The sequence below is a fragment of the Neomonachus schauinslandi genome, chromosome 12 (assembly GCF_002201575.2).
Source record: "Neomonachus schauinslandi chromosome 12, ASM220157v2, whole genome shotgun sequence".
NCBI classification, from domain to species: Eukaryota; Metazoa; Chordata; class Mammalia; order Carnivora; family Phocidae; genus Neomonachus; species Neomonachus schauinslandi.
In genome coordinates, this window is record NC_058414.1 from 91,419,836 (window position 1) to 91,442,364 (window position 22,529).

Sequence of the window (22,529 nt, forward strand, 5' to 3'; positions counted from 1 at the left end):
AGCAGGTGACGGAGAGGATGGGAAATGGCCATTTTAATGAGGGAGAAACCTAGGCTCAAAAATGCTAGAGAAACCATTCCAAGGGAACCGCTTCAGAAGCTGGAAGGGCCACAGAAAGCCTCCTCGCCCTTGGACGTGACCTGCCTGAGCCGGAAGTCCAGTCCCTGGTTGGCTCAGAAAGGGCCCCCTGAGCACAGAGCAGGGAGACCCCGAAGTCTGGGTCCAGGGAAGAGGCTGCGACAGCTAGCAACCTAGGTTCCCCTGGGGGCGCTGCATGCCCCCAAGTCTCAGGACGGGCGGAACCCAAGTCACTTGGTCCCCTTGGCGCAGACCCATGGTCTTGGAGAGGCACAGTCCAAAGCTACCAGCTTGCCTCCCTCCAGGCCCCCACACTTGAGCTCCGGCTTGTCCTCCTCTTCCTCCGGGAGCCTGGGAGGGTGAGAAGAGGGGACAGAGCTCAGGATGATGGCCCCTGCTGGCCTGTGTGCCTGCTGCTGATGGGCATGGCTTGATCACTGCACGGGGCAGGGGAGTCTGGAAAGGGCCCTGGGGTGGGAGTCACGAGGATGCCCCATAGCTCCAGAGAACCACCCAAACCCCTCTGTGCAGCACCCCTTATCTACAGAACAGGGTGACGATCCTGCTTGGGTGAATGCTCTGGAGACCCAAACAAGGGATGGGGTGACCAGGACTAAAGGACACTAAGGCTCCAAGCCAGGTGGGGCAAGGAGGGTAGGGTGTCTCCCAAGAGGTACCCGAGGCTGGTGGTGGAACAAGGGGCTGAATCTGGGAACAGACAGACGGTGGATCCAGACCAGCAGTGGGGGAGGTGCCAGCAGAGGGGAAGTCCCCAACCCCTCTTTGGCGTCTACTGTGATGTCATTCTGGTCATACTGGGGACAGAGAAGCCACCCACCCAGGCCCATGGTCACTCACAGTGGGGGCGATAGTGGGGCCCCGTCGATCCAGTGCCAGCCCTGGGGGCCTCGCCGGGCCGCCACCCAGGAGTACTTGGTGACTGGGTATCTGCTCAGGAAGTCCTGAAGGAGAAAAGCAGCTGGTCACCCTTCTTCCAACACTAGTAAGGCTCCCCTAGGGCTTCTGTGCCCCCCCCCACCCTTCGCAGTACCCCCAGCAAGTTCCCAGCTCACCAAGAGAATGGACCCAGCTCAACCCAGCTCTCCCCAAACACCAGGAATTGGGAAAGCTGTATTGGATGCTTGCTGGTCGGCAGACACTGGGGACCGGAAATGGGGGGGGCCCACCTCAGCCTCAAGGGGAGAGAGCATGTTAACGCCGGTCCCCACCGGGCAGCGCAAGATGGGTACTGAGGGGACAGAGAAGAGGGGAGAAAGCACATCCAGGTAGCAAAGAGGCGAGGGCCAGGGCCGATGCGGCTGGGAGCAGGGGGCCAGCGGTGCGCTTCTCAGTTACGTCGCATCCGCTCAGCACATTATTAAGAACATTTTTAGGGGCGCCTGGGTGGCTCAGTCGTTAGGCATCTGCCTTCGGCTCAGGTCATGATGCCAGGGTCCTGGGATCGAGCCCCACGTCGGGCTCCCTGCTCGGCGGGAAGCCTGCTTCTCCCTCTCCCACTCCCCCTGCTTATGTTCCCTCTCTCGCTGTGTCTCTCTCTGTCAAATAAATAAAATCTTTCAAAAAAAAAAAAAAAGAACGTTTTTAAGACAGACAAGTACAAAGACCGAGGAGCCATGAGAGGCAAGTTATAGGACATCAGGGGTTACTGTGAGTATAAACGCCGACTCCGAGTCGTGGCATGATTATGGTAATGACAAAATGTGTTGGCACGAGAATGCAGACATACAAGGAACAAGAACCACAAGTACGTTGGAGAAGTGTTAGAGATGACCTTTCTCTTACATTTTTGTCCTTGGCGTCATCTTGTTTTTAGCAACTAATTAAAGGAAAAAATGGTATTTAAAAATGGTGTTAGCTTGGAAAAAGCTGCTTTAATGTTGTAAGTCCGGGCGTGAGGCCGCAAAGCCAGCGCAGTTCCAGAACCTAACTTGCTGCCACGTCACATGAACAGTCACATCCTTCCTACCACTCCGATGAGTGATTCCACTTTGGAGAATAAATCCAAGAACATGAAGGGGAGAAAATGAACTACCCAAAGGTAACACGGTGTTACTTAGAAAGAGAAAATGGAAACTACCCAAATGCTCAGCAATCAGGAAATAACTGGGCACATTATGGGATATCAACATGATGGAAAATTACAATGCTGCTCAAGATGCCAAGTACGTGGAAAATGTCATTATGAAATTACGCTGAGTGAAGAAAAGCAGACCGCACCAGGAAGTACACGTTGCTCACAACATCCAGAAGCCTCTATTCATGAGGGAAAATTAGGAGGAGACTGTCCTATGTGAGTTTAACGTATGCCCAGCTCTTCCCTAGAAAACTTGTCTAAGTTGAGGAAGCCCAAAGCTCCGTATTTAACCCTGGTTATTAGAAAGTAAGCACAAGAATAATGACCGTCCCCTTGGTGCCCCTCCTAGTGGTCCTTCGGGTCTCAGTGTAAAGGTCACTTCCCGTAGGGACACCGCGTGCCCAACCCCTCCAAGGTGAGCTCCCGCCCCGGGGCCGCCGGAGCAGGACTGCAGAGCTTGGTGCACGGCTTGTCGCTTTCCGACCTGGGACGGTGACCACGGCGAGGACGGGGAAGGCCCACACACAGCCGCACGTCGGCCGGAGCCCGGGCTGGGGCCCGCCAGCAGGGCTGGGCAGGGAGCTGTGGCGAGGTGGCGGCTGGCAGGTGAGTCAGAGGGCAGAGCCGCGCTGGGCACTGGCTGCAGCGGGGGGGGGGGCTCCTGCGGCCGGCACCCCCCTTCCTGGGAGTGGGCGGCGGCCGGTTCGGGGAGGCACACCGAGGCATGGGGCTTCTCCCAGGGCCGGGACACCCCCTATTCAAATTCCATGTATGGGGCCTTAGGCAAGTACCCAAACTTACAGAGCTTCAGTATGGGCCTCTGAAACGGGGGGCCCGTCCGTACGGAGGCCCGAGAGGATCTGTACAAAGCCAAGGGCACAGAGTCCACGCTCGGCCGAGTGGTGTGCAAACGCAGCCCCCGACACAGGGGACCTCATCTGATGTTCCCAGCACTGCCGAGGGGCCCCTGCCCTCAGTCCTGGCCCCAGGCCACCCGGCTGTCCCTCGCTTCCACCTCCGGGCCTCCCACGACAGCGGTGTGGCCTGTCCCTGCCCACTCACTCCTTTCCACCCTTCCTTCCTCGCAGCTCCGACTCCGTTCACTTGTTCTCACCGCTAGCAGAAATGATGGTGTGGGCAAAGCATCATCCAGAGACGAAAATTCCAGAAACTCGCGAACCAGCTATGGTTCACAGAACTGCGCTGTTGTGCCGCCGCCGCGGTCCCGGGGCCTCCATGGCCTCCCGCGGGTGCTCCTCCAACTTCGCCACCAAATGTCGGGCCGCGTGGGGACGGGAGCCCGAGCGGAATGTACTTGAAATCCCACATTTGGCATCTTAAAACGGAGGTAAATTACCTGCTCTGCCCTCAGGCATTTCTTTTTTAAAAGTTGTGGTAAAATCGTTATCACGTATCATGGAATTTAGCGTTTTCACCATTTTCAAGTGTCCAGGTTGGTGGCACTGGGGTCATCCACACTGCTGTGTGACCATCAAGGCCGTCCGCCCCCAGAACCTTCCCATCTCCCTGGGGGAGAACTGGTGTGCACTCACCCCCCTCCCCCAGGCAGCCAGCCTCACTCTGTACATTTCAAATGCTCCGATTAGTTAATTTCTTCGTGTTTTTTCCACCTTTCTGCAGTCAGCCTGTGTGGCTGACAGTCCGTGTGCCTCCTGGGCGCTCCCTGCACCCTAGGAAACACAGCTGTGCTGAAACCAAGGGCGCAGACGGCGCTTAAACTTTCTTCCTCTTCTCTCACTGTGAGCAAACCGAGCTCTTGGGGAGGATGAGACCTGCTTCTCTGAGCTCTGCATACGGCTGGCGCCACAGTATGTCCCTGGGTGTGTGCGTCCCAGCTCCGGGAGCCTGGCCTTTGCCCACTGCTTCTGCCAGCCTGTCCCAGCTACCCCCCCCCCGCCCCCACCCCAGTGCCTCCTGGAGCTTCTGGCCCTCGTCCAGAGCTCAGAAGGATCCCAGAGCTCCCCAGCCATCATAGTCCAGAATTTAACTGCCTGGGACCCAAATTCTCGGTCCTTTTGCAAGGAGCTTACCCAGACTTTTCTATACTTACTTATGTTTCAAATAATTGACCCCGTATGCTTAGTTCTACAAGAATTCTTTATCCCAAGCTTGTAGTTTGGATGGTGTAAGCTCATCTCCCCCTTGGAGGACACACCAGCCACAGGGAGGTTTTTGCTCAGAGGGCTGAGGTCATGCTGAACTGAACCTGTGTACTCAGAGGCGGCAGGGCAGAGGCAGGCTTTCTGAGGACACGTGCTGGGCTCGGTGGGTCCCTGGCAGGCTCAGCCCCCTCCCCCAGCTCCACCACTGTCCAGGGACCCACCTCCATTTCCGTTCCCGCTGGCCTTCATTTTGCAGATGCCACAAGGGAAGGTTCCTCAGCACAGCCTATTCTTATCTGACAAATATAAGAACTCTGGGCCTGACCCAGGCCCCTGGCAAAACCTTTATATACTGATCTTCTTCATAGGCTACTGTCCCCCTGGCATTTCCTCCCAATTATACATAGCCCACATTATTAGCAGAACATTTAGAAAATTTAAAAAAAAAAATAAAACTTTAAGGAAGAAGAAGAAAAAAATCACTCATAATCTTGCCCCCAGTGGTAACCACGATTAGAATAAGGAGTATACATATTTCCTTTCTGTGTTTTTTCTTTGCATCTATCTTTTTACCATACTGAGATCCCAGATTTGGTGTTTTCCCATCTACATTGTATCTTTTTCATTTCTCCATGCTTTTTGAAACTTTAAGTGTTATTCCTGGTGGATAAAATAACCCACTGTAAAGTATTTTCTCCAGCAGTTTTATGTCCACCTCCAGGGAACTCTCCCAGAGAGAAAGAGAAAGGCAGGGACCCCCTTCCCTGTTGTACGGTGCAGAATAGCTTTGGGGTCAGGACAGGGCAGGAACAGTTCAAGAAAACAAAAGGTCACATATGAGAAATCTTTTTTTTTTTTTTAAGATTTTATTTATTTTTATTTGAGAGAGAGAATGAGAGACAGAGAGCACGAGAGGGAAGAGGGCAGAGGGAGAAGCAGACCCCCTGCTGAGCAGGGAGCCGGATGTGGGACTCGATCCCGGGACTCCAGGATCATGACCTGAGCCAAAGGCAGTCGCTTAACCAACTGAGCCACCCAGGCGCCCCCACATATGAGAAATCTTAAGTAAAATATTAACAAGTCAAATCCAGAAGTCCTGGGGAAGAAAAAATCATGGCTAAGTAAACTATCTCAAGAGGCCTAGAATATTAAAAACAAAACAAAAAAAACAATGTAATTCATATAAAAAGAGATTCAGGGAGTAAACAAAAAGATATCATCTCAATAGACACACAAAAAAGCATCCAATGAAGTGAAACTCATTCAGGTTTAAAACTCTTAATAAAATAGGAATAGAGGGCGCCTGGGTGGCTCAGTCGTTAAGCGTCTGCCTTCGGCTCAGGTCATGATCCCAGGGTCCTGAGATCAAGTCCCGCATCGGGCTCCCTGCTCAGCGGGAAGCCTGCTTCTCCCTCTCCCACTCCCCCTGCTTGTGTTCCCTCTCTCACTGTGTCTCTCTCTGTCAAATAAATAAAATCTTAAAAAAAAAAAAAAAGGAATAGAAAGGAATTTTCTGAAATGATAACAGAAGGGGAAAATAAGAGATAAGAGCGGGAGATGACAGCACATTAGAAATGTCAACAAAACTTGGGTAGCTGGACAGCTGTAATCGACTGAGCAGACCCAAGAAAGCTCTGTGGTTTTTCAAGGAAAAGGTTGAGTGAGAGGAAGGTGAGAAAGACGCCAGTTGGAATTGAGAAGCCCCCAAATGCTCAAAGATTAGAGGCAACAGGTCCTTCTGGAGGCCAAGGTACGGGAAGAGGGGCCTGGAGAAACAGTTCTGGTTAAAAGTCCTAAAAAGAGGGCACCTGGGTGGCTCAGTCGTTAAGCATCTGCCTTTGGCTCGGGTCATGATCTCAGGGTCCTGGGATCAAGCCCTGCATCGGGCTCCCTGCTCCGCAGGAAGCCTGTTTCTCCCTCTCCCACTCCCCCTGCTTGTATTTCCTCTCTCGCTGTGTCTCCCTGTCAAATAAATAAAATCTTCAAAAAAAAAAAAAAAAAAAAAGTCCTAAAAAGAAGCAGTGAATGCCTCTCTCCTACCCCTTCCCACAAAATCCACTCACCCCTCCCAATACAGCAGATCACCAGTAGAACTTTGAGAAATAAACTATAGGGCACCGGGGGATCCGGAGCACCAGGTCTGGCTGAGGGTTGGAGGTACTTACGCTAGAAAAGGGGAGGGATTAAGTGCTACGTTCTTACAAGTGAAACCTTGGTTCCCTTTCCCCACTGCTCCTGGAATGCTGACATCCCAGCATTCACTTAAAAAAAAAAAAAAAAAAAAAGAAAAAAGAAAAGTTGAGCCCCAGCCTGATGTCCCCATTGCAAAGCCTGCCTCTAAAAAAGTCCATTGCATGCCCTCACCTCCACCCTGACACAGAGCTTCCAATCTGTTCTTTAGTGTCTTACTCTTAATTATGACAGCTGAGGATCATCAGACATTTTAGGAAATTTTCTAACATGAAAAAAAAAAAAAACCCACAACTCAGTACATAGAATAAAAGGTACTTGCAGAAAAAACAGACATGATACAGGGAGCAGAACAAATTTCAAAAACAAAATTAGATATAACTACTATCTATAATGAGATAAGAGAGGGGCGCCTGGGTGGTTCCATGGGTTAAGTACATGCCTTCGGCTCAGGTCATGATCCCAGGACCGGTCCTGGGATCGAGTCCCACGTTGGGCTCCCTGCTCAGCAGGAAGTCTGCTTCTCCTTCTCACTCTGTGTGCATATGCTCTTGCTCTCTCTCTCTCTAAATAAATATTTATAATGAGATAAGAGAAGATACTGCATCCTTGAAACAAATAGGACACCATAAAAAAAGGACATTTGAAGAACCAAAGAAGAGTTCTCAAAATTACAAATAAGGCAATAGAAATAAAAATGAAGAAAAACACCGACAAAGGGATAGGACTGTTCAGTTTCAGGACAGAGGGAGAACAAAGATAAAGGCCCTGAAATTTGGGGGGTGGGGGGTGGGGGAGTCACATAAAAGGATCAGAAATCAGACTTATTACATGGTAAGACTGAACACTGGAAGGTAACGGAGCAAAAGCAGCACAATTCTGGGGGACAACTATTTCCACCCTAGAATTCTGTACCGAGCCAAGCTGTCAGTCAAATAAGGTTAGAATAAAAGTATCTTCAGACATGACAGGTCTCAAGAAATTTACCAGGCATGCACTTTTTTTCCAGGAAATTTACAGCGTATGTACTCCACCAAGAAAAGGCTATAAACCAAGAAAAAGTCTTGAGATCAAGGAAACAGGGACCCCACATAGGAAAGAGGCAAAAGCAATGGAGGCAAGATTCTAAGACAACATATACCTTGAGCACTATGCACCTTCCCTCCACAGGACAGATCAATATAGTGATTAAACACCTATTTCTGTGGTTTCTTGATTAACGTCTGCCACACTCACTGCTCTGTTAGCCGTGTAAAGGTGGGGGCTGGTTGTTCTGGGTCATCCTAGAATCCCCAGTGCCAAACACAGTGTAGGTGCTCGACAAATACTTATGGAATCACTGAGGGAAGGAACGCTCACGGTTAACTGCTTGGCCAGAGCATCCCTGCTCCCCTCTTCCCAGCTCCGCCTCCACTTAGAATGAAGGGTAAGTTGAAGACCTTGGAACCCTGATGTCTGGTCCTCCTGCATGTCACGTTATTTCCCCAGGCTTTGGTGATTTTCTCTAAGGTAGAGATGGACTAGATCTTTGCTAGGAATCTGTGGTCTGTAATGATACCTACATCCTTCCACAGCCCACGGCCTCCTTCTCACCTGGGTGTGGCTCAGCAGCGGGAGGGTAGCCTGGTGAGCTGAGCAGAACGCCTGGCTGGCCTCCCAGGCCTGAGCTTCGGTAGAGACGTAGTAGCAGTGCTCCTCGGACCACATCCAGCCCTGGGGGCACGGCCGGCACCTGATCCCTGCAAGCACAGAGACCACTATAAAGAACTGAATGTATGCATGTTAAAAAAAAAAATCAAAATCTAGGGCGCCTGGGTGGCTCAGTCTGTTAGGCATCTGCCTTCAGCTCAGGTCATGATCCCAGGATCGAGCCCCGCATCGGGCTCCCTCTCCCTCTGCTGCTCCCCCTGCTTGTGTTCTCTCTCTGGGTCTCTCTCTCTCAAATAAATAAAAATCTCTAAAAAAAAGAATAATGAATAAATAAACAAACAAAAAAATCAAAATCTAGCCACCGTTTTGAGTGAGGGGGCAAATCTGGAGCGTGGAACTGGCAAGCCTTGGGACGGCAAGCAGGGTGGGCAGGGCCCGGGCAGGCTGTAGAGTTTGTGTGGCGCACAGAGCGCCCCCAGGTGGGAGCTGTCAACCCCCTGCTTGTTAGAGCACAGGCTGTGTCCAGTGGGAGGCAGGAGCTCTTTGTCCCTCTCTCTGCTCAACAAGCCCAGTGTCTTCACGTGGCATCTGCCCAGTGGGGATGTCTTCTTCTAATTCTCACAAAGCTGCTGTAAGGACTAGAAGCCCTGGTGGTGGACAGAGCAGGAGAGGGGACCGGGAGGAGGCACCATACCTGCTCTAGAAGCCAGAGCCACGATGGCGACTGCGGACACGGCCAGAAACACAGCCATGACCGCCAGGGCCCAGCGCAGGGACTTCATGTACAGAGGCAGCCCTGGGGGAGGGGACAACCAGGAGAGACGGGTTAGGAGGAGCCAATCCAAACCACACCCAATTCGGAACCACACTGACTCACACACCAGCACCCCACCCCCTTGGCCCAAGACACCACAAAAAAACATTCAATTTAGGTTAGAACTTCCTATTTGGGAGAAAAATGCTAGAAGATATACTGCTTCTTAAATTACTAGAAGACCTAAGAGTTCGTTCAAGAAAGAGAACAGATGACTGGCTGACAACCATTTGCTGAGCACTGAATGTGCACGAGACACGGCACAAATACCACCAAGAACAGGGCCAGACCTCTGCGCTCACAGAGCTAAGGGTACCAGGAGCTACCCCTCCAAACAAGAGAGGGATGCGGGTTCCATTGCAACTTCAGCAGATCTGGGTTCAAGTCTGGCCTCCACAAGCCCCCCACGTGTTTTTGGTGTTTTCCCCTTTTTTTTTTTTAAAGATTTTATTTATTTGACAGAGAGAGACACAGCGAGAGAGGGAACACAAGCAGGGGGAGTGGGAGAGGGAGAAGCAGGCTTCCAGCCGAGCAGGGAGCCCGATGCGGGGCTGGATCCCAGGACCCTGGGATCATGACCTGAGCCGAAGGCAGACGCTTAACGACTGAGCCACCAAGGCGCCTCAAGGTGTTTTCCCATTCTGACAGTGCAATCACCTGCCTCTTCTATCTCTCCAGGTCACCGGAGGCCGATAGTGAAGCACTGTGCAGGGTGTGCTTTGCAGGCGGGAGAGCAGGACACAGACGTGAGCCACCAGCAGCTCAAGGCCCCGGGGGGGGGGGGGCCCAATAGCTGGGGGGAGGCTTCAGGGGGGAAAGGAACTCGCAAGACTGAGCCGGGCAGGAGGAAAGGCGGCGGGCGGCAGAGGCTCAGAGAGAGAGAACGTGTTCGAATGTCAGATGCTGCCCTGGTGATGGAGTGACCGGGGAGGCCAGAGGGGAAAACGGGGAGAAGAAAACACAGTAAATGGTTAATCACGGCCATCGGCAGTTGTAAGCAGCTTTCCACCCGGAAACATCTAAAGTAACTGAGCACTCCTGAATTTGATCTCTGCCCGGACACAGAAGCATGAAATCAATTAACGCAAAAGAGGCCTCTCTTTAGATGTGGGTTCAATTTAAACTTCCCGGGGGCACCTGGGTGGCTCAGTCGGTTACGTGTCTGCCTTCGACTCAGGTCATGATCCCGGGGTCCTGGGATCGAGTCCCACATCAGGCTCCCTGCTCAGCGGAGAGCCTGCTTCTCCCTCTCCCTCTCCCTCTGCCACTCCTCCTGGCTTGTACTCTCTCTCTCAAGTAAATAAATGAAATCTTTTTAAAAAAATTTAAAAAATAAACTTCCCAGACACTTGGCTGCCAGGGGCTGGAGGACCTGCCAATATCTTGGGGCCGAGGGCTGGGAATGCCACATATCCAGCATAAGGGTCCCAAGAATTCAATTATCATATTTTTGCCAAAACCTGAAACAGCAGAGGTTAATTCTCCAGCAAATATTTTAGTATTTTGAAAAGACTAATTCCGTTTTTAAAACCACATGCACATTCGTATATACCTCCATATGAATGCACACAACACATACACATAGAAAGTTGGGAAACATTTCCAAGGCTTTTCATAAAACACGTTTTCAATCATAACTCAACTTTAAAAGCACTTTTGAAGTCCTTGATTTCCCATTTCCATTAGAAAAAAAACACTTGCTTCAAAGACTGAAAAGGGCAGTGTGTTACACCAATATACGAAGAGTCACATTCCATCTGTGACCTTTTTGGAGTTTGCTTTTTTTTTAATTACGTAATCTGCTTCTTAAAGGGATTTGACCCAAATTTTCATCAACTGATAAATGGATAAACAAAATGTAGTATATCCACACAGCAGAATATTCAGCCAGAAAAGGTAGGAAGTGCTGGTGTGTGTTGGACAGTGGCTGAACACGGAGAGCTTTATGCTGCTAAGTGAAAGAAGCTTGTCCCAGAAGGACTCATATTATATGAGTCCATTTATGAAATGTCTGGAATAGGCAAACCCACAGGGACAGAAAGTGGATCAGTGGTGGCCTGGGGGAGCCTGGGGGTTGACAGCTAAAAGACACAGCATTTCTTTTTAGGGTGTTGAAAATATGCTAAAACCAACTGTGGTGATGGTTGTGCACCTCTGGGAATGTACTAAAGACCACTGGATTGTATGCTTGAAGCGGCTGGAGTGTGCGGTTATATGAATTAGAACTTGATGAAGCTGTTATAACTCGATGAAGCTGTTACCAAAAAAAAGTGATTTGAATAAGCTTGGAATAAAAGATACATATAAATGGAGAGTCTTAAAATAAAAGCAGAACTAAAAAGCCTGGAGAAGAAAAGGAACAATCTACCAATCACCTCCATCAATGTAACTACCGTGACTGCACGCTCTGGCCTTTCAGAAAAGAACGCATAAAAGAAATAGAGCAGGTTACACAGGCCCACATACCTTCTACTCAGGGCTGCACGGCTGACCTTGGGAATGGCCTCCTGCAGAGCCAGCGTCCTCCCAAACTTCCAGACAGAGGAAGTCCTGCCTACCTACCCCCTTTCCAAAGCAATTCCCCCCCCCTTTTTTTTTTTAAGATTTTATCTATTTATTTGAGAGAGAGAGGGAGACCGAGGCGGCATGGGGGAGGGGAGAGACAGAGGGAGAGGGAAAAGCAGACTCCCTGCTAAGCAGGGAGCCCGATGATTGCGGGGCTAGATCCCAGGACCCTGAGGTCATGACCTGAGCGAAAGGCACACCCATAACCAGCTGAGCCACCCAGGTGCCCCTCCAAAGCAATTCCTAATTACACAGGTAACCCAAAACATTCTCCTTACAAAAAAATGAAAACACACATAAAGCTAAAGTCCCCTCTAAACCCATCTTTACCCCACTTCCAATTCTGGACGCCCTTAAATTGAATTCTCTCCTGTCTGCAAACACACCCAGTCCCACATGGCAATAATAACATACATTCCCTTTCTTTCCAGCACCTTCCCTTCGGCCCCACTCTCTAGCTTCCACCCGATTTCCCTTCCCAATCTCGGAATGACATCTCTGATGTTACAGTCTGTTTACTCTTGAACTGTGAGTCCATCTTAATTTGCCACATTTCCTACCCGCAGCTGAAACACTGTTTGCTTCCTCCTAGTCAGATCTGGTGGCCTGGGGTGGAACCAGGTTTTGTGGGACTTAAAGGTTATTCAATTTGGGGGGGCGGCGGGGGGGAATCTTAAAAAAAAAAAAAGAAAAGAAAACTTCCAAATACAAAGCCCAGCATAGGACTGACTCAGAGGGCTCGTGCCAATGAGGGTCCGCGTTTGTATCATTTTTTCAGGTAAAGTTATTACAAATGCCCCTGCTCCTCCAGCTGGGCCTGACCGTACTGGGCATCACCCTTCAGGGCCCCATTTCCTCCAGGCACCCAGCACTGAGTACATTCTTCCTACCCATCCCACCAAAATTCTAACTACTCTGGAGTTCCTAGGCCACCCCACCTCCTCCAAAAGACACCTCCTCCCCCAGCCTCTGTTCTCACTCTCAGCTTGAGTCCTCCCTGCCCAGACCCTTCCTGGCTCCATCCCAGGGTGACCTGTATTTATACTTTTTTTAGTCTTAGACCCTTTAATTAATCTGACAAAAAGCTGTAGACCCATTGTGGTAGAGAGAATAATGCCCCCCACCCCCACCCCAAAGACGCCCATGTCTTAATCCCTGGAACCTGTGAATAAGTTAGGTTACATGGCAAAGAGCACTTAAGGTTTTGGTTGGAATTAAGGTTGCTTATCAGTTGACCTTAAGATGAGGAGATTTTCCTAGATTTTCTGGTTAGGCCCAACGTAAACACAAGGGTCCTTAGAAACAAGAAGGAGGCAGAACAAGAGTCAGAGAGGGCAGCAGAAGGAATCAGCCAAACATTGCTTGCTGGCTTTGAATATTCCGAGGGGCATGAACTAAGGAATGCAGCATCCTCTAGCTACAAAAGGCAAGGAAACAGAATCTCCCCTAGAGCCCCCAGGAAGGAACACAGTGCTGCTGACAGCTCGGCTTTAGACCAGTGAGCCCACATCAGACTTCTGACCCACAGAACAGTAAGGTAATAAATTTGGGTTGTTTTAAACCACTGTTTGTGGCAATTTGTTACAGCAGTGATAGGATAGGAAATACATCTTTGGGGCACCTGGGTGGCTCAGTGGGTTAAGCAGCCAACTCTTGATTTTGGCTCAGGTCATGATCTCAAGGTTGTGAGATCGAGCCCCGTGTGAGGCTCCACACTGTGCCTGGAGCCTGCTTAAGATTCTCTCTCCCTCTCCCCCTCCCCAGTCTAAAAAAAAAAAGACAATATACCATCATTCAGAAAATGTGCTCACACCAAACTCTGCAAAAGCCCGAGTGATCTATGTCCCTGAACTCTACCCAAGACCAAGATGTGGCAGAGACCCTGGGGCTTTGAGGCCTGTCTAGCTGGCCTGGTCTTCCTCTCCCCTGGCCAAGCTGTTGGCACTCTGCCTCCCAAACTTTCCAGTTAGAAGGGGCCTTTGCCACCCCCAAATCCTACTCACTTTTCAACGCTTACTCCAGGAAGCTTTCCCATGCCCCCAAGCTCACCAACCACTCCCTCCTGGCTCCTTGTCCAGGATTGTTTATATCTTTTTTTTTTTTTAAGGTGGGGGGGGCAGAGGGAGAGGGAGAAAGAATCCTAAGCAGTCTCCACGCCCCTCACAGAGCTCGGGAGGGGCTCAATCTCACCACCCTGAGATCAAGACCTGAGCTGAAATCAAGAGTCAGAGCCATAACCGAATGAGCCACCCAGGCGCCCCTCCAGCCTCCTTCTTGTCCCCTGACAAGCACCCCATCCCTCAAACGGACCCCCTCCCCCACACACCGCCCCCAGCAGTCTGGTGCCTAGTCCCCACGCAGTAGCTGCTGAATGGGGGAATGTTTGGGGCCAAATGCTCCTCTACATACGTGGAGGGAAAGAGGGAGGGAGCCTGGGTCGGGGGACCCGGTTCTCGCCGGCACCGTCAGGTGATCCCGGAAGGCTTCCCCTCTCCTGGAAGTGGACCCACCTCTACTTCCCAACCATGCCGCGCACACGACGAGGTAATGTGCAAGTTCTAGCGGTGGGGAGGCGGAGTGGTGGTGGAAAGGTTTTACTCTTTCACGGCAAACAAATGCAGTGCAGTTACCTAGACCGATCCGAGGCGGGACAGGACAGGTGGGACCGGGGCAGCGGGGCGGTGGCCCGGGCCCGCTCGGCCCTCCGCCGCAGTGGCCCGGCTCTGGGTGGCTGGGGGGAGGGGGGTGTTGCGCTCAGGCGGCGTAGTCCCCTCCCGGCCGCGCGGGCTTACCTATGAGCTTTATGGCCCGGGGCAGCTTGTCGTCGCCGCCCGTCTCGGCGCGGTGCAGCAGCGCGGCGTCCTCCTCCTTCTCCAGCCCCAGCTCCCTGCAGCGGCCGCGGCACGTGGGGGAGCCCGGGGGCTCCGAGCGCCCGTCGGCGGGGCTCGCCCGGCCCTCGGCGTCGAGGCCGCGCTCCGGCCGGGCGGGGGTCCGCTGCAGGAGCGGGAGGGCGGGAAAGGCGTGGCGGGAGAAGGCCGGGGACTCGGGCACCGGCACGGTGAGGAAGCGCGGGGACGGCGCCGGCGAGGGCGCGCGACTGCCACCCGCCACGCCCACGGACTTGACGCGCACGTCCACCTGCAGTTCCACCGGGGCCCAGGTGCCCTGCGGCGGCTCCCCGGGCGCCAGCTCGGCCCCCGGCGCCTCGCCGGCCCGGGGCTGCTCGGCCGCGGTGGGGCCGGGCGACGGCGGCTCGGAGCCGGCGGAGGCCTGGCGGCGGAAGGCGCCGTAGCCCAGGCTGGGGGCCGGGAGCCGCAGGAGCGCCGGGCGAGGCGGGGGCAGCTTCTTCCCGCCGGAGAGGTCCTGGCCTGCGCCCGCCGCTTCCTTTACGGCGCGGGCCAGACTCGGGCTGCTCTCGGGACTCTCGAGCCGTCGCTCCTCTACGGGCACCTGCGGCTGCTCTAGCCCCGCGACCTGGCTCCCCAAGGGCTCCATTGGGAACTCGGCCCCGGGTGGGTCTCCTCCGGACGCCGCCTGGGCCCGCTGCATCCGGGGAGCGGAGCGACCGAGAGATGCAAAGCGACCGCACCTGGGCGCAGGTATGGAGTCGGCTTCACCTCCCGGTCGCGGAAGTTTTCAGGCTACGCCCCCTGCCCCCGCCCACCCGAAGGACCCCGCTGGGATTGGCTGCGGCTGGGATTCTGTTGGCCACGCCCCCTTAGGCTTCCGCAGGGCTGCGGGGAAAGGAGCGGAGGAGGGCCTGCCCGCGGGGTTACCGAGAAAGAACTGGAAGTAGAGGCAGAAGGGAGAACCCACAGCCCCGCCTGACTCCTTCCTCTTCTTTGTCCCCAGTCCCACGGCCCTCTGCCATTGCGCTGATTTTGAGAGTTACAGTCTGGGCTGAGAGCGGTTGGCCAAGTGTGTAAGAGATCCTGGGACCTCAAAAGAACAGCGGGTCCAAAGGAAATTGGGCGGCCTGAGGAAAAGTAGCAGAGCTGGTTGTCCCGACAGTGTAGTGGGGGAAGGGGCACCACACCTGAGTGGACGTCCCTACAGCAGAAGTCCCAGGGACAGCCACTCTGGAGGCATGACTCCTACTACCCTAACTCATTAAAAACTGGGGGATGAATAAGCATGAACGTGTATTTTCACGGGGAGAGGAGCCTGGCCCCCAGTCAGCCTGGTGTGGTGCAGTACAGGGTTCCCAAACCTGGCCAGTGATCTGAGTACCGTTTAAAAGTATACATAATCCTGGCTGGGCTTCAGCCGGACTTTCTGCATCTCATAAAGGGAGGAGGCCAATGGTTTTTAACAAGTGCCCCAAAGTAGGATTGACAGATAACACAGAAGCCACTCTGTTATATCTGAATTTCAGAAAAACAAGAGAGTTTTTTAGAGTAAGTTACCCCAAGCACTGTGTACTTGTATTTAAAAATCATTCATTATCTGAAATTAAAATTTAATCTCTCACCTATATTTTTAAAAATATTTATTTGAGCGGGGAGGCGCAGAGGGAGAGAGAGAGAGAAGCAGACTCCCCGCTGAGTACAGAGCCCAAGGACTGGACCCTGAGATCAAGACCTGAGCTGAAATCAAGAGTAGGAGGCTTAACCAACTGAGCCACCCAGGCGCCCCTGCCACCTATATGGTCTTTTAAAAGATTTTATCTGAGAGAGAGAGCGCAAGTACATGAAGGGGGGAGGGGCAGAGGGAGAGGGAGAAGCAGACTCCCCACTGAGCAGGGAGGTTGAGGACCCTGGGATCATGACATGAGCTGAAGGCAGCTGCTTAGCTGACTGAGCCACCTATATTTTTATTGACTAAATCTGGCAAACCGTACCCCAGGGACTTCTATCGGCTTGGTCTTAGGAGCGGCATCTGTTAACACCAGGGACAGGTTACTCCTAGGGGAGAGGGAAGGAAGGAGGATGTGGAGGAGAAATGCCAGGGAGGGATGGCCCCTGAAGACAAGTAATTGAGAGAAAAAGTCCAGTGGAAAGAAAGTGCTATATGAAAATATGTTGTTTAATCCCTTCAAAAATCCAGACTACATATTTAATGTGGGGACATATCCATGCATGAAAATCCGTTTTAAAAAGGTGTGAAATGATACGCACCAAAGTGATAATAATAGTGGATTCTGCTGTAGATTGTTTGGTGGGTGGGCAGGGGAGATAGTCTTGGAGACTTTAATCTTATCCATAATGTTTCCACTCTCTAGAAAGAGAATGTATTTTTATATATTCTTAAATAAAAATCCATTTTTATTTTTATTTTATTTATTTTTTTAAAGATTTTATTTATTTATTTGAGAGGGAGAGACTGAGAGAGAGAGCACATGAGAGGGGGGAGGGTCGGGAGGGTCAGAGGGAGAAGCAGACCCCCTGCCGAGCAGGGAGCCCGATGCGGGACTCGATCCTGGGACTCCAGGATCGTGACCTGAGCCGAAGGCAGTCGCTTAACCAACTGAGCCACCCAGGCGCCCAATAAAAATCCATTTTTAAAAAGATGGCATGTTGTAAGATTTTTTTTAGAGCTGATAAATATTACTATAAAAATTAAAATAGTTCACAGGTATATAAAGTATAAAATATAAAGGCAAGGTCTCTACCCTCCTTTTGACCTCTCAGAGGTGGCTGCTGTCCTGAGAGTGGTGTAGTACAGGGTTCTTGTCCATTTCCTGTGACTTGGAGCTAAGAGAGGAGCACCCTGACTTGCTTTCCTGCTTACATATCTTCTCCTGGGATGATGATTATCAAACAGTTTATAACATCAAGGATCTCTAACCTTCCAGATGTTTGGGCCCAGAGAGGGTCAGTGAGGAAAACACAATGGGCTTAACATTTAGACTCGCTCCCATGACCTTGTGGGGGATACCCCGAGGCCTGGCTCCCCGGGCCACAGCCCACCGAACTGGGCTGTGCTCCTGACTCAGGGGCACCCAAGGGCATCTAAATTCCATCTTGAATATTGCCAACCGCGGTTGGCACTGGCATCAACCAGGGCCAGAAATGGAGCCAACACTGACAGCAAGAAGCGGGAGCAGAAGCTACAGTGGACTCAAAATGTGGCCCTGGCCAGTCCTTCCAACCTGCTTTCTGGATTCTGTCCACAGTGGTGTGCAGTCCCACTTTGATTTCACACACACTTCCTGAGCAGAGTCCCTAGCCTGTGGGTACACAGCTTTGGCACATTCTGGGGAGCTGGCACCCTGATGATCTCCTGCCCTTTAATCTCTCCCTTCCTACTGGCTCTTTCCCATCATGAGTAAACATGAGCACCTTGTAAATGCCTCCTCGGCATCTCCTCCTCTAGCTAACACTGGTTTCTTCCTTGCACGACCAACCTACTTGAACGCTCACTTTCTCCATCCACTGCATCATATCCTAAGCCCTCCTTACGCCACTGCAGTGTTTCTCGCCCCGGCTAGTCTGTGGACATTTTCCCTGTCGAGGACACCACACATCACCAAAGCCAGCAGATTTCTTCAGTGCTTGCTCTGTGGCTCTCCTCACACTGTGCTTTGCTGGTTTTCCGTCTGCTCCCAAAGGCTTCTCACTCTCCATTAGGTCACTGACTCTCCAGCTGTCCTTCCAGCCCAGATCTTTCTCTGGACCTGGACCATAATAACAGTCATGCTAAGGGGTTGAATTTTGTCTCTCCACCCTGCCCTGACCCAAATTCATATGTTCAAGTCTTAATCCCTCAAGCCTCAGAAAGTGACCTTGCTTGGAATTAGGGTGGTTACTGTGATGAGGTCATCCCAGAGTAGCCTGGTTCCGTCATCCAACATGACTGGTGTCCTTATAAAAAGGGGATATTTGGACACAAACACACACACAGGGAGAACACTGTGTGAACGTGAAGGCGGAGATCAGGCTGATGTGTCTACCAGCCAGGGAAGGCCAAAGATTGCTGGCAAACCACCAAAGACAGCAGACAGGCCCAGGGCAGATTCTTTTCCCACAGACCTCAGAAGGAACCATCCCTGCCGATGCCTTGACCTTGGACTTCCTGCCTGCAGAGCCGGGAGATAATACATTTCTGTTGTTTAAGTGGCTCACTGTGTGTTACCTTGTCACCGCAGGTTGCCACGGCAAACGAGTCACAGGTCGAAATGGCTGCCTGCCCTGGCAACGGCTCTCTGGACGGATGCAGGTGGTCTCTGCGTCCCCCCGCTCTGCGCACCCCCACCCGTCATCGTGGCGGACACAGCTGGCCCAATCAGATTCTCCCTCACAGGAATTTTGGCACTTGATCTGAGAACCCCAGGGCGGGGAGGTGTCACAACTCCAGCAGGGCAGCTCCCTGGGGAGAAGACCCACAAACCCTTCTTCGGGTCCCTGGCGTTTCCCTGGTTTCAGCCCTTCCTGAAGCTTCCTTGTCCACGTGTGTGGATTTCATGAGACCCCACAGTATCTCTCCCCTACCTCCCTTTTTTACCTCAAGTTAAGATATCATTTTCCACTCTGACTGCAAGTGGCAGAAAACCCAAATTCAACCACCGGCTGCCTTGGGCTCCATGGGGTTCCCTCAGGCGAGGGCCGGGCTCTGGAGCCATCTCCGTTGTGCCTTCCATGGTGAGCCATGGGGGCTCTGTGGTCAGAAGGCCACTGACACTCGTGTGGTGGGAGACCCTAAGGCAGGTGAGTTCTCCAGCTGTTTCAAGGGGGTTCAGATCCTGGCTGCCCCCAGAGAAAAACCACTACCTGCTGTCACCCTTCCCTCCATCCTTCTCTCCCACTTTAAAATCCTTTTTTTTTCTGCTTACAACAGCCATTCATGCTTGTGATACAGAACTTAAATACTACAGAAATGCACGCCATAGAAAGTGATTTCATGGGGCGCCTGGGTGGTTCAGATGGTTAAGCATCTGCCTTCCGCTCAGGTCATGATCCCAGGGTCCTGGGATCGAGCCCCACTTTGGGCTCCTGGCTCAGAGGGGAGCCTGCTTCTCCCTCTCCCTCTGCCTCTCCCCCTGCTCATGCTCTCTCTCTCTCTCTCTGCATCTCTCTGTCTCAAATGAGTAAATAAAATCTTAAAAAAAAAAAAGAAAGTGATTTCATGCCTCCAGATATCCCCGTTATTAACATTTCAATATAGAGTCTTCTGGACTTTTTTCTATGCCTATCTTACCTACGTTATTATATGTACATATATTTTATTTCTAAAACTTTACTCATATTAAATCCATACCCATACGTCATTTATTTAAGCAGTCTCCTGCTGGCCGACATTCGGGCAGTCAGTCCTGTTTCTACAAAATCACTGCAAAAGCCACAGTTATAATTCAGTGCCATCTTGTGCCTTGTTTTTCAAAAATCCAACTGATGACATCTTCAGAATAGCTTCATCAAAATGGAACTGCTGAGCCAAAGCATGGTCACAATTTCACATGTGATGGACAGTGTCAAAATTCCCCAAATTCTCCGCGAGAAGCTGAAGGAACCACGGATGAGGGGCTGTTCCCCACACCCCCTCAGCACTGGATGTTATCGATTTTCTTAGTCTTTACCAATTTGATGGGTGAAAATACAAAATTTCAACTTGCATTTCTTCAGTTATGAATGAAGTTGAACACACCTCCATTTGTGAATTGTGTTACCGGGAAGTGTCTTTACCAGTCTCAGGGGCTGTGTAAAGGGCTGCCTCTGGGGCCAGTTCCAGATCCTGGGCTGCTTCCAGAAAGTGGCTCAGCAGGCACCCTTGTCCCTTCTTCCTGCCCCCACACCATGGAGTTCACTGGTCCAGGGAGAGTGATGGTATCTGACTTGTCTGAACAGACCCAAGAGTTACAAAAGCATAAACTAAATCATGGCTGGTTTCTCCCAGGGAGGAAGCCAACATCCCTACCCCCCACCCCGCACCCCCCACCCCCCAGGCTCTTGGCTGATGTCCCCTCTGGCATCCTGAGCCCTTCTAGGGCTCCTGGACACACAGATGGGAGGAGGAGGTGTAGTTTCTGCATGGCCGGCTCCCTGGCCTGGTCCATCCTCGGCTCACATTCCACCTGCTCAGAGGCTCAGAGGAACTCCCACCCCCCGGGTCCCCTGTCCCTCACCTGGGGACGATCTTCAGAGCACTTCAGCACTCTCTTTGGTTAACAAGTTCATATACTTGTTTTATTGTTTAATGTTTGTCTCTGGCCTTCTAGAAATCATTGCTGTGTTCCCAGAACAGTATCTGGCATGTTCAGCTGATGTCGCCCCCAGTGGCTTAGTGAATATTTATAAAATAAAGACTGCTAAACGGGCATTGTGTAGGGAGGTTGGCATATCTTGCTCATTTATTCTCGTTCTCCCCCATTTTTGAAACATTTTCAACATTAAGAAAAAATGGAAAGAATCAGCAGTGAACACTTGAATCCTTTCCTCCTGGCTTCAGCAGTTAGCATTTCACCATTTTGTTTGCCTGTCTCCACACAAACACACTTTCGGTTGCTGAACCATGTCAGTGTGCTGCAGACCTTAGGAAACTTCGCCCTCAAATACTGCAGCGCGCATTTCCTAAGAAATCATGTTGTCCTAAATAAGTACAATTCCATTCCCAAACCAGCAACTCCACACCAGACGATACTAAAGAGATCCTGTTTAAATGTCCCCAATTTTTTTCAAACCAGGCCTCAATCAAGTTCGTATGTGGCATCCGGCTGTTGCGTCTGTTTACTTTGTCATAACTGGGAGGAAGGCACCAGAATTCCTACTGCAGGGGTGAAGAAACGGAGTCAGAGAGCCCAGGATCCCATGACTCCTGAGTGGGAAGGCCAGGATGCCGTCACGCATCTCTGACTCCCAAACTCCTCTTCTCTCCCCCTTTCCTGCTTCTGGCTCCCCTAGTCCCTCCCTCTTGGTGCCCCGGAGGCTTCACTCCCAGTCTCTAGCTGATCTGGTCCATGCGAGTCATGAACTGGGCTGAGGTCGAGGTGCTGACCCAGTTATTCAGCAGGCTAGGCCTAGCTTTCAAGTTCCTCCAGCTACACACTCACTCCGCACCCCCTGGCCTTGTCTCTGTTGCTCTCTGAGACCTCAGCCAACCACTGGGAGTGACAGGCAGTCCTGTTCCTACCTCATTCAGTGGACGATCCACCTTCAGTAGCCTGGGCAGGGTAGAGACTCACACGGCTCCCGTGCAGGAACTAAAGGTGTGTGGGTACAGCTGCCACAGGGATCGAGAAGACATCCCACCCGGATGCATGCAAGCTCATCCAAGGAGACACCGAGAACAGCAGGCAAACATCTCCCTGAGTCATCAGCTGCTTGCTTTCTGCAAGTCAAAACAGAGATCCTCTCTTGCTGGGAGCTCCACCCCTAGAACTGTTCCTGTGGAGAGCAGTGCGTGCATGCTGGGTCATGAGTGACGTGTGTGTGAGTGTGTGTGTGTGTGTGTGTGTGTGAATAGATAGCCCCAACTTAGTAACATCTGGGGCAGACCTAGCTCTCCTGTGGATAACGGCCCCCACCTTAGCTGATCTCTGTGCATCTGGGGCTCAGCATTTGAAACAACCTGCACAGGGGCAGGTGTAAGCCCCAGGAGACCAGGAGGAGAATGGACAAGGGAGGCAGGGGACATGAGACTCAGAGAAGCACCCACCAACCCCTCACATCACAAGTGTGTAAAAGACTCCATCAGGCTGAGGGGAGACCCCCATCACTGGAGTCTGAGAACAGTAAACGCCCAGGAGCACCTTGGTGAGGGGGGCCCCAAATTTGGCCTAGTGGGTCTCCAGCCTGCTGACTTCAGACCTTGGGAATTTTTAGCCTCTATCATTGGGCGAGCTACTTCCTTATAAGATTATGTAATATATATCATTCCTTTTTTTTTTTTTAAAGATTTTATTTATTTATTCATGAGAGAGAGAGAGACAGAGAGAAAGAGAGAGAGGCAGAGGGAGAAGCAGGCTCCCACGGAGCAGGGAGCCTGATGCGGGACTTGATCTCAGGACCCTGGGGTCATGACCTGAGCCGTAGCCAGACGCTTAACCATCTGAGCCACCCAGGCGCCCCTATATATTATT

The 22,529-nt window shown here is 51.7% G+C and overlaps 1 protein-coding gene across 1 annotated transcript; it reads right to left on the minus strand.

Moving 5' to 3' along the window:
* Window positions 1-4: 4 nt before the first annotated feature.
* Window positions 5-15,122, minus strand: KLRG2 (killer cell lectin like receptor G2). Its single transcript, XM_021692930.1, has 5 exons — window positions 14,308-15,122; window positions 8,831-8,932; window positions 8,080-8,225; window positions 937-1,040; window positions 5-429 (listed from the first exon to the last, which is right to left on the minus strand). The coding sequence occupies exons 1-5, from the start codon at window positions 15,062-15,064 to the stop codon at window positions 309-311; spliced, it is 1,230 nt and encodes a 409-aa protein (XP_021548605.1). The 5' UTR covers window positions 15,065-15,122; the 3' UTR covers window positions 5-308.
* Between the last annotated feature and the right edge of the window lie 7,407 nt (window positions 15,123-22,529).

Excerpts from the sequence above, each read along its gene's own strand:
- KLRG2 (XM_021692930.1), bottom strand. The coding sequence starts at position 15,064 with ATGCAGCGGGCCCAGGCGGCGTCCGGAGGAGACCCACCCGGGGCCGAG. Across the intron at positions 1,041-8,079 it reads CGCTGCTGAGCCACACCCAG|GACTTCCTGAGCAGATACCC; the intron begins GTGAGAAGGAGG and ends TTTCTCCTTCAG. Across the intron at positions 430-936 it reads GCCCCACTATCGCCCCCACT|GCTCCCGGAGGAAGAGGAGG; the intron begins GTGAGTGACCAT and ends TCACCCTCCCAG.